Source organism: Lates calcarifer, linkage group LG10, assembly GCF_001640805.2.
Source record: "Lates calcarifer isolate ASB-BC8 linkage group LG10, TLL_Latcal_v3, whole genome shotgun sequence".
In the NCBI taxonomy this organism is placed as follows: domain Eukaryota; kingdom Metazoa; phylum Chordata; class Actinopteri; family Centropomidae; genus Lates; species Lates calcarifer.
The window spans coordinates 8,302,396-8,314,999 of NC_066842.1; the positions used below are offsets into that span (position 1 = coordinate 8,302,396).

The following is a 12,604-nucleotide window of genomic DNA, read 5'->3' on the forward strand; positions in this document are numbered from 1 at the left end:
ATTAATTGCATATAAAAATCAGGGCATGGATTTCTCATAAAAATGTGAGCATGAATGAACCCAAAGCTGTAAGGGTGCCATCAATGTATATTGTGTTTGTGTGTGGAGATCAATACCATTAAGACCAAAGAGTTCCCCATGAAGCAAGAAATAAATTCTGCCACAACATCAAACTCTCTCACAGTAACACCAGAAGTGTAGAAAGGAAACTTTTAATCAAACATCAAATATGTTCAAAGACACATCTTGAGCATTATGCAAGAACTCAGACATTGGCACAAATATACCATGTTAAATTCTCCTCTACTCAGGTGCTTGTATTCAGTAAAAAGAAAAACTTGCTCTTTCAGCACAGCTCCTCCAGCAGGATGAATGGGCTGCACACTCGCTGCTCTCTAAACAACTGCTCATTACTCAAAACACATCTGCCAGTGAGTAAGAAACCTCTCTCTCCAATATGCTGCCTCTCTTTTATTTTGTGTATTAATCCCTCATTCATACATTGTTCCATTTTTCCCCTTAAACACTCCCATTAAGGATCCTGTCTTCGTTTGGAACCTCTGTCCAAAAACCAAGCAGCAGCAGCAGCAGCCTTAAACTGCTCTCTGCACAGCACGCATAATGAATCACACAACAACAACACACACAAATCGATGCCAAGAGTCGGCCGTGCTTCTGCTCACCTGTGCAATCTCATACAGCAGCTTGTAGTGTTCCTCTCGCTTCTGTAAAGTGCACAGATTGCAGCCCATTATAGTCGTCGTGGAAACGCCAGGCGTCCAATTCTCCCCGAGTAGTGGTGGTGGTACGGACACAGGGGGTCACCCTCCACACCGGAGCGCTGGTTCTCATCAGTCACTCCTTAGCAAGCATCTCTTTCAGGCATTCCCATTCACACATTCAGACAGTCACAAACAGCCTCAGCTTAGAGAAACAGAGAGCTCCAGCTGAGTCTAACAGATGAAGGGTTCAGATGTGAACGATGTGGCAGCAGTGGTACAAGTAAGCAGCAGCCGTTTCAGCATCAGCCAGTGCGTCTCCTCTCTCCTCTCCCGCTCCCTCTATTTCACAGACTCTCACACACACACACACACGCACACACTCGCATGCCGGAGTTGTGACTCTCGCTCACTGAGACACTCCCCCCTTTTTCCTCCTCAGCCTTGGTGCACATGACTACGCTGATACCAGCTCATGAATAATGAGGGAGGGAACAGTGATATTCATGAGGGAGGCAGAGGCAGGGGAGGGGACTGGAGAAGGAGGAGGAGCGTGAAAGAGCAGGAGCGCTGGTTCATTAAAAGTGAGGCACAGTTATACAATAAGCTCCTTTGTGCGAGCAGCTCCTGTGTGGAGCTTGGGCAGGGCTGACAGCGCAGAGACGGCACACTGCGGGCAGAGGATTTCTGACACTCATGGGTAACCTGCCTGCATCTGATGCGATTCACATGAGTGGAGGATGTGTTGCCATGTGGTGTGTTTATTTCTGATGGAAATAGGGAATCGCATCAGTTAAGGAGAGATCAAGTCATTTGTTGTAGTCATTTCTCAAGCAAGACGGCTTCACATTTTCTAGTTTCCAGCTAGTTAATTTGTTGCTTTTTCTCTGTTTTACATCACTGTATAAGAAATATCATTGTGTTTTAGACTGCCAAAACACGCAGTATCTTTCCTCTTCTTCAGCTTTGAGAAAAAATAACCAACAAATCAATCAGTTATGAAAGTTGGTGCCTCATGGAAGTCTCCTCATTTCTTAATTTGTATAATTAGAGCTGAAATGAAGAGTTAATTTGTTGATTAAGGAAAAATAAGGAAAAGGAAAAAATAATTACCAAAAATAATTACCAACAATTAATCAATAAATTGAGAAAATAACCCCAAGATGAAAAATAATCATTAGTTGCAGCCCTGCTTATAATGAAGAGCTGAGAGTTTCAGCATTACAGTTTGTCTCTCTATATCATCACACTACAATGTACAGTATTTCAGGAGTACATACAGTTAATCAACCTCAACACTGCAGTGACCAACTAGCTTCACAGTGAAATATGAACTGACATAGACTGCCTGGGATGAGAAGTGGCGTAATATAAGAGAAAAAAAAAATCTAATACATATTTATAACTCATATTTATAACTCAGCAGGCACTACAGGTGTCACTGGTAATGGGGGGTCCTCACAGCAAATTGGCAATCAGTAAAGCCACAGACTTCAGACACAATATATCAACCACTGCCTTCCCTCAAACTGTGATAATTGTAAGACAATAGACCTCTGCTATTGTCTCGGCCATGGAGCCCCCTTTCACTAGCAGGAAGCTACACTAACGAGCAATAATTGTTAATAAATTGGCCTCCAAGCCAACAGCAGGGTTCTCTGTGCAGAATACAGCTAAGAGTAGATGAGCGCTCATCAGCTGGCTACTGGGCATCCCACCCCCAGGGACTCCATAATCCGATTTTCTGGGCTTTAATTTTGCTCCAGTGCCTGGAGGGAAGCCAAACAGAAACCTACATCACACAGCACCATTATGGTTAATACATCCTCCATTCCTTCCTCTTCGTCTCCACCACCCAAACCGTCCTCGCTACCATCCGCTCCTCATCCTGAAGAAGCCACAAGGAGTGGGTTTTCTGCAGTTGCCAGGCAATATCAAACCCACGAAGTGCTGTTCACTAAAGTGTCAATTTGACATCAAAGGGTCTTGTTGGGAGACTGGGGAGCGGGGATATAATATTGCATTTGATGAACAGGGGTGCTATGTTTGCTTGCGGTAAAATGGACTGTGAAGAAAATGTAAGTCAGACAGCTCTCTGAAATTGTATATCAAGGACTGAAAGCCATGAAGTGGTTGTGCGTGAGGAGCACTGCCTGTGTAGTTGTCTATAGTCAGCACAGATGTAAAATGTAAACCATTCAGGGTCAAATACAATGTTCTCCCCGTATAGAAAGACAAATATTAAATTGGGAATCTGCTGACAGTATCCAATATTAGATTGTGTAAAGAAGTGTACTCAGAGTTCAGGTCTGGATGACCATCACTCTGTGATGTAGCACTCGCTGACCCCTAAAGGTTAAGATGCTCATCGGTCACCCAAATGGTCTTTCTCATCATCTGTGAAGCGAGACTGATACAGTAGCCTCTGCCTGCGGTCAAGCAGCACCTCTCAGTGGGACATGTAGAGTGAAGGATGCTCTTTGAAGGGTGCATTAAGACTGATAAAAGCTCTCCCGAGGTGCTTTATGACCAGGGGTTTTACATTGTGACAGGGTGAATTTACCTGAGACTGCATTTCCAATGCGACCTGAGGGCAAGATTGGCACATTATAGTTATAGTTAGTAAAACCATTTACTTTCTGACAATGTGAAGCTTCACTGGACGAACAATTTGTCTCTTTGCCTGTCCCTGCTAGACTTTTTATGTGGAAGTTATGATCAATGTTAACAATATAAGAAAGAAGAAACTTACTCAGTAAAATTTATCGTTTAACATTTATATAGAAAATGAAACTAGCTATTGTGTATAAGTCTGTATTTCATATTGATGACCACTGATTCTGTCTCCTCCTCCTGTCCTTCCCACTTCCCCACTGTCCTTTCCTACTGTCCAGCAGTTATTTATCATCCGCTCTGCCCTTTGCCTGCTCGGGTAGAAATGGGCCCTCAATCGTGTTCAGTCTCTCAGTTAATGGGCCTCACATCGTGGGGCATGGAGAAGCGATTTGTCCTCACCGTGATGGGTGTATTTTGAGGTTTCTTCAATTGCATTTCTGACAAACTGATATTTGAGCTCACCTTAAACCTGGAGCTATAACCTTCAGCCGAGTGTGTAATACAGGTATATGGGCCAGTTGTAAACCCCCGTGTACTCAGACATGCCTGTCTAATGCTCACAGCCATACAGTCTTTTTCTGTCTGTCTTGCCGCATATATGCACAGTACATTCACACATGCAAGAGCAAAATGAGCAACAAAAACACAGCTGTTCAGAATGCCACCAGTATGGAATATGAAATAACCCACAAACTGATTTGGATTGATTTCTTGTCCTGGGATAAATACCGCCAAATGCCATTCACAAGAGCACAAAAGATGAATTAATTCAATGTTGCACTGCGTCTGGTTGAACAGGCTGATATGCATCGCATCTGAATACCTTCTTAAGTAGGTAAAACATTCTGAAAGCACAACATTGTGGTTGCCACATATTGCAAATAGGAAAAGATGAAATCTACTGGACAAAAAACTTAGGTCTGGCTGGGCCAGAATAGTGTCGATCATCCAAGACTAGTGGAAGAGATATCTGTGTTTCAACAGCTCGTGGTAACCTTGACAACAAACAAGAGAGCATCTTAAAAGAAGTGAAGATTTAATAAGAAGCAGGTATTGCTGTGATTACTTGTCTATGGCAATGTCTGTAAGGAATATCAAGTGTCCCCACAGTGTTTAATACATAAACAGGTTTATTAGGCCAGCTCTGATACACCAGGTGGGCAGAAATCTCTTTGGTGTGAGCACTTGAAACTCATGAAGATTGAAATCCTGTTCACGTGAATGGAGAGCCGTGGGGACCTAAGAGTGGTTTGAGATGTGACGCGTGGCTCAGATCTGATCGCCTACTGCCGCTGTAAAAGCAGCTGCACCTCCTGGGTATCCATGTGACCTGCTTTGGGAATAATTAAATGAGGACCTTTTCTGAATGAATCATCGTCGCAGCCTGCTTCTCTGATGACAGCTTTGATGGGAGTCGGTGCGTTGTGCTCACACAAATGCACAGGTGGGAGCATGAAAGCCAGCATGGCCAGACTGTGGGAAGCCAACCAAAACATCTTCCTCAATGACAATAAATTATTAAAAAAGCTTGAATCTTTAATTCATGTGGGAACATGACCATGGAGGAAAAGCAGCACATTTTAGGCTGCTCTGCATGATAACACATGCACTGTTGCTTTTCAAGCAATCGACAAAATGGCCATCTAATTCATAGTCTGAAACACAATTAAAACTCATATATCTGCCCACTCAAAGTGTCTGTGGCTTTATTTTTAAATAACGTTTAGTATGTTTAATTAATAATATGACTGCATTTATGTACAGTGTCTAACTCACCAATGTCTGTGATGAGATATGAGTAACCTAGACATTAACCTAGACAAAGCACAAAAACCCCTTGCTGTTTCTTGTAAATTAATGGTGACATTTAAAGGTGAATTTTGACAAAGCTTTGCCAGAAAGAATAAAAGTGTGTAGTGCCATTTTGCTTGACTCCTGAAATTAATGTTTGTTTTGCTGCTAATGAGCCTCTTCACTGAGACTTCACAACACCTTAGAAGAGTTGCTTCTAAGGTGTTTCTACAAAAAGAAGCACATAACATAAACACACCACAAAACACAGGCTTCCTACATAAAATCTGGTTTAAACCCCCCCCCCATCTGTGCACATCAGACAGGAATCTCCAGCTTCTCTTCTCTGCCTGACTTGGTAACTGCTAAAAAGGTGACATGTGCCAAGCATAGTGTTAAGTGAATGGAAAAAAGCAGAAGATTACAATGACATTGTCTGTGGGACCAAGGTGAAATAGTGAGTCCTGCTTCTGTGAGTGCTGCCTCTACCCACGGTATCAGATCTGAGACATTTTTTGGTCTTGGTAAAATATGCATGATTTGAGTTAGGGTTGAGCAATATGAAAACACTCAATAAACCATGCAACAATAGAAATCTGTCATAACATTATTACTATTTCTTTGATATTCTGATGGTAATGGGCCATTCAAAACAATGCTACAAATCAATAAGCAGGACTGTTTAATGGTAACATTGGACAGACAGGATTTTTTACATCACTGTGATAAAGGACTGGATTACAGGATCTGACTGTATTTCATCTATCTACCAAGAGTTTCTTAAAACGGAGCACTCCCATAATGCAACAATCTTAAGTGAAAAAGTGCCCACATGGAACAGATGCCTGCCAAAAAAGATGATTTATTTAGTACAATGTTTCAACAGTATATCTTCTTCAGACAATACTCAACGTGAACATGACTTCACCCAATTCAACTCTGGTGTGTTTTTCCTTTGTGCCTATGCACCTGTGTATACACTACCTTTTCAATGGGCACTCCGTGCCCTTTAATGCCCATGCATCACCACCATTCTTCCTTTGTAACACAGTCTTTCTGTTATACATTGTTTGTCTCCGGTAGATATATATCAATATCCCAATATAGATTTACACATAGCAACATAAAAGATTGTGTCCATATCATCCAATTCAAATGACATTTTCATCATAGCTGTGTACTACTCACAGTTTCTTCTGCATGTCAGAAATGCCTATCATGTGTGAACCAGTTGCGGTTTCAGCAAATGAGTAACAAAAAACAATAACAAATAAAATAAAATAAAATACTACATCAGTTTAACACATGTAAGACTAGTGACCTTTTCAGAGAGGAAACAATCTATTTGACACTTTAAGCCGCAGGAGAAGAGAGGATGAGGGGAGCGGTGAGTGAAAGACAAGACTTCCTCTACCTTCTCTGCTGGATGCTCCTGTCTGCTTCCATATTCATTCAACCCAAGGCTGCAGAGCATGTGGCCTGCACTAACTGCTGCCGTGAAAACACTCACAACCGCATGACACCATGACCTCGACACCACCCGTGTAGCAGGATGCCCTCAGGACATCCGCGCTAACGCTGCACTTGTCTCCCTGCAGTTCTGGAGTAACGGAGGTGAAAATGTTGGCTCCCTCATGCCCAGTCTTGATGGTTGTTAAAGTTTCCCCTGCCAGCCTGTGATGAATAGTAATCGTTTGAGATGCATAAAGCACTCGAGCATAAATAAAGCTTAGCTGGGAAGTATGTGTCGTATATCTGTAGATCTAACAGAGACATGTCTGAGGTCCATAGGTCTGCCTGCTCTTGTTGCCTGGAGTATTTAATGATATTTGTGGCTAGGTACAATCCCTCTGTGTTGTGGGCTCCACCTATTTTATTATATTATCTGACATACAGTAACAATACCAAGCTGTACTGAATAAATCTCCACTGTGCAAGTATCAGTAAGGATCACAAAGCCTCTTGATTGTGAGATAACACTTAATCAGAAGAGAAACAAGGTCTTCAGATACAATAAATATTATGATCAAGGACACTATGGTGATAAATTCATAATTCCTACATACTTCTTACTCTCAGATAGACTCACCAAGATAGAAAATTTAATCTTGTGTTCCTATATATGTTCAAGAGAGTGTATCAGACAGTGGGGTGTTTACATCTTAGTGTCCAGAAAAAAAAAAAAAAAACGCTTTTGGTATAGTCAGTGAACAACAAGGTTCCCATCATCCTGAATGAAGATTATCTGAGTGATACAGATTTGCAATAAACTCAACTTATTGCCTTTTTAATAGACTTTCCCTATGTATGAATTTCAATAACTGGTGAAAACCAAAAATACACAAAAGTTGTAATTTTTAATGTTTTTATATTTGGAATGAGGGTTAATCAATTGGTCATGGAAGCTCAAGGTGGCAAATCGCACTGACAACAAGCAGCAAACATGTACAACAGGCATGTCATCGATTTTAGACTGCCAACCACCGGCTGAGTACTTGTCAATACAAAGTCAATACGCTTTTGAATGTGGATGAGAGTTTTCTGCTCCTGAAGAGAGGGAGCAGATCTATAGAGACAATCGGCTCAGAGGGCAAACAGGTTAGACTCCATACCAACCTGTTCTGCTCCATCTATTCAAGTCTTATGCTGATTCTAGCATTAAGAGAAAACCGACCATCTCTTATTGTGTCCTGCACAAGCCCTTTTGAGGCAATGTCGCCAACAGGTCATCTCATTTCAGGGACACAATAGCAGTGTCCTCAAGTTCTTCCCCAATGTCATGTTGAGACAAAGTCACGTAAACCACATCTTGCATCTTTTTGATGTAACTGCCTTGAGTGTTCCTGATCACATGACAATAAGTACAAAAGATGGTGCAAACATGTTCACCATGCAATTGCAAAGCACTCATCAGTATTTATGATAACAATGGATAAAGTATTTGTAACATGAAAGAGGTCGCTCGTAGTAACAAACCCACAGAGAATTATCAACCACTTCAACAGTTCTCAAAGGCTCTGTTAAGCTTTTAGCATCTTTTAGCTTGTTGTTTTGATTTTCCGGTCTGTAAAAGCTCAGCCTCATTTCCATTCACAGCTCAGGCAGCTTTTCAAAGGAGAAAACAAGAATCCCACTGTATGGTATCTGCCCAGCACCAAACAGCACACAGACGGACTAAATTGACAACTAGAGAAGCTTGTAAAGAAAGTTGAATATCTAAAGTAAAATACATAATATGTCAGGCAAAATAACTATTAATGCAACTTTAACATATCACCAATTAGCCAGCCAACAATAAATGTCTGTGTAGTGCATATGTCTGCCACTTTAGTAGGTCTACAGCTTGATTGCAGCCACAATTTCACAGTGAAAATCAAAGTGAAAAATAAATCAATAGAATATATATTTAAAAAACAAATCTGTGTTTTGGCAGCAAGATTGAAAAAGCTACATGTTAATACGGGGAATACATTTTCTGCTGAACTGTTCTTCAATTTATTGTCAATTTGTAGTTTTAAAGTAATAGCACAATCTGCAGTGCGCTGGTAATGTGACCTTGGTATTAAGGTTTTCTAAAATCAACTGATGTAATTTTCTCTATTTCTCAACAGCAACAGCAACACCGGCAAAACTAATAATATGTAGAAAATAATAGCATTTAGAAAAGTTGAAAACAAACAAAGTACATCTGAATCTAGCAGCACAGTAATTTGTGTTTGCTCTTCATTGATGCAGCAGCAGGCCTTCACCACCACCTTCATGTACTCTATAATTTGTGTTACGATGAGCTTGTTCATTGTGCTCCTCTAAGTGCTTCAGTTGGCCTGGCGGTGCACAAACACACCTCAATTTTCACCCCACCCCACCCCCCCTTTCCCAGTGACTTCTATTCCTTGCCATCCCGGATGGTAGAAAGTCTTTGGTGCGCCTGAGGATCAGCTTAAAACCTTCCCCTAAACTGCAATGCTCCAGAATGAGAATGGCTACAGATCCGGTGGTAATAACAGACCTGCAGATGGATCACACGCTTGTTTTGCAGCACACAGATTAGTCTGGAATTATGATGATACCCAGGGGGCAGGAATCTTATTTTCTGTCCTCCTGATAAGAAAACAAGAGCAGACGACAACCAAAAGGAAAGAGAGGGAGAGGGAGATGTGTGTGATTTAACATGCTGTGCTGCATGCTGGTGTGTTGGCACTCCAATTTAGGGGACTGGATCAGATAGTGTCTGACTGGTAATGTTTCACTGGTGGCTATGACAAATACAGCCTGATGTCCTGTGGCAGAATAGAGTTGCTGTGTTTACATCCATTCAGCACTTCATAAAACCACCTTTAATTACATGTGTGGTTATCTCTGAAGCTCACATAAATAAGGAGTGGAGGCAAGAGCTACTGAGTGAAATCTGCAGAAACAATTTGGGGTTCTGTGTCTTGCCTGACAACATTTTGGCATGTGGACCATCAAACCACCAACTTTCTGATTAGCAGACGACTCAATGACATTTGCTAATTAGCATGAAACACCAAAGTACAGTTGAGGCTGATGGTAAAAACCAAAAAATCAAAGTACTTTAAAATTCAATTTGATATTGGATTGAGATAAATCTGAGGATAAGTGAAGATTTTGATGCTAAAGGATCAGGGAACCACATAATCATTAGGATTCATCCTCTGGGCACCAGGAATGTCTGTACAAAATTTCATGGCACCCTGAAATATCTCTACAGCTATTTGTAATATAGAAAAAGAACTGGACCAAACAACCAATGCTGAACCAACAAACTAAAATGCCAAAGATTTTCTCTTTAAAGCTTCTCAAATGTATTTTTCATAAACTAAATGCTTCATAGTTTAACCGAAAAATAATCAACAGAAGAAGAAATGTACTGGACTGACCTGGTCATTTTATATGCTAACAATGATCTCATGTTTGCAGAGGACAGACATACACTCCTGGACACTGTGTTCCATTCTTTAGTTCATTGTGGTTCATCTGTTTGAGGAGAATGAGAATTTGATCAAAAATGGGTCTATGCATTTGTAGTTTATTATATGCATCTTTTTAAAGACAATCTCCACAAAAGAGGGAAAAAACAATTTCACAAACCACTGAAATTGTTTGCTCCTCTATTATCTCTGACAGAACAAAGAGAAATGTCTACAAATCTAAGTCTAAAGTGAAAGGATTTGACATTGATCAAAGAATACGAAATGGGGTAAATATGTCACACGGTTAAAAGATTCACAATCAGAATACCAAATTGAGACCTGACACAATTACTTCACAAATGTACACAGCATGAAAATCTCTGCATTAGATTGTGTCAGTTAAAACTTTTGGCACTGGCAGTGAGTGTCCTCAACTGCACCTGATCATGGAAACATAAATGTCCCTGTTGATTTGCACTCTTGAACACAGAAACAAATAAACTAACACAGCTGACTCCTCCCTGTCGCTGTCCGTCTCTGCAGCACTTTATATCCCAAAGGACAGCCATCGATTTTCCAGTTATAATCAACACCAAATTATTGAATGTCAGATGATAAAGTGTTGGGGACCACAGGCACTTCTCCACGATGGGTTTTCTGAACCTGGTTGTGTCACCATGGCAACCCAGGCTGTTTGACAGAGCTCATGACAAAGAACTGTTCTGCAGAGATTCATCTTAAAACAGGGGCCTTTCTGCTGAAGGCACAGCCAGGTAACCCCCTCCAATCCACACACACTCACAGACGCACACACATACACACACACACATACCACTGACCCTTTGAAGAGGTTTTCAATATTTCAGTATTTGCACCACATGGACATTTCAACTGTGGGCCACCACAAGAAGTTTTATAACAAAAGCAAAATTTGTAATCCTTGGAAAAGATTTGCAATTACACATTTAGTACAAGAGCTGAAGCATCAAAACATTCTCCAGACACAAAAGCATTGATCAGGACAGACAAACCATGGTCAACAAGCAATAAAATCTGAGCTTTAAATCTACACAGTGGACAAAACTACTGCATAATCATATAAGGTCATATTTCTTTGTAGCGGCCATTTAATGAGATTATACATCTTGGACGTAGTGTTTTATTGATTTGTCTGTTGTTATGCTTGATGGACCTCATATAGCTGCAGGGCATCCTCACCACCCAACAAATCTGCTGTGATCCTGAACTGAAGCATCACAGGACTTCACACTCTCATACAAATATGTCTTTTTGTCCAGTGGCGCGCCCTCGAGAAATCACCTCAGTGTGTTGTTGATCAGATATTGCTGTGTTGGACCTACAAGGGTGACCCCATCAGCGTAGGCCTACAGCGACACACGAGGGGATATAACTGACTGTGTCACTGGATAAATGTCTGTCAAGGCTGGGGAATGTGAGGGGGTTAATCATAAAAAAACTCAAATGTGCCCTCAGAGCCCGACTTGTCATTTAATGGAAACAATCTCAAGGTTTTGGGTCAAGACAGGTCAACATTTCTCCCCATTTACTTTGGTGAAGAGATGGTCAGGGTGTGCTCTCCTGCCAAGACACTGTTAATACACGGGAGATAAATTAACAACCCCCTCTGGAAGCCTTCTGGGAATAGTTTCTGCCTCACAGCACATGGCAGATTAAACCAAAGGGGAACAATATTCACAAATCAGCCGATGGTTATGAGGAAAGAGGCAACACTATTTGTCAGAGAGCTCTCTGTCCTCTCTACCCCCTCAGATTCCTCCACCATCTAGATTTTCCCCAGTATATATATGCTGGGAGGGCTCCAGTTCTTCTTCTAGGTGACATTATGTATTTCCTCCCCATTTCCAGTTTCATTGTCAAGGGTTCCTGTGGAAATATCGTTCCTACACATGCCCAGTAAATTATTGTAATAGTGCTGTGTATATGCAGCATATTGATTGTTAGTGCATCATTTGAATTTCAGATCATTGTTTATTCATATTGGCCCCACATATAAGACATTATTTGTGCTGGGGGTCTATTTTATTCAAGGATTATACATTTACATATTACAAAGGGCAGGTAATTTATTTAAAAGGGGCTATTTGTAAGTTTTCTCTGCCACCAAACGTGGTTCCTTGCCAGGAGCGGGTGGCGATGGTGGTTGCTTGCCATTGTTGTGTTTACAATACAAGAGGTTAAAATACAGCCCCTGAGCAGCGCTACTTCTTCAGATAATCTGGACACTATAGTAAGTTGCTATCAGAAAGTGATGAGACGGGCTGGCCAAGCCAGGGCTAGCTGGTTAGCATGCTAATCTAGGTAGACGAAAAGAAGTGATAGAACTAGAGTGAGATTGTTTCATTACGGTATTGTTGTGCATTTTGTTTTGTTTTTTGGCTTAAATGTTGCTAGGCTTCTGAGTTTCTATCTGTCTATCTACAATGTATCCGCTAAATTTATAATCTCAAAAGTGCCCAGGAAGCCCCAAGAAGCCAGGAAGTTTAACCCATAGGATTTTCCTGC

General features: G+C 41.1%; 1 protein-coding gene across 2 annotated transcripts in view; it reads right to left on the reverse strand.

Annotated features, from left to right (window-relative positions):
- The window catches only part of LOC108888545 (PDZ domain-containing RING finger protein 4), a 105,706-nt gene that overhangs the window by 46,470 nt on the left and 46,632 nt on the right, over positions 1–12,604 (reverse strand). Inside the window, exon 1 of one of the 2 annotated variants that reach the window (XM_018684583.2) lies at positions 684–1,119. The exons of the other annotated variant lie outside the window; for it this stretch is intronic. Within the exon in view, the coding sequence (XP_018540099.1) occupies positions 684–752 (69 nt within the window). The 5' untranslated portion in view covers positions 753–1,119. Of the gene's footprint in view, positions 1–683; positions 1,120–12,604 lie in introns of those variants that run through there. 2 annotated transcript variants of the gene reach the window in all.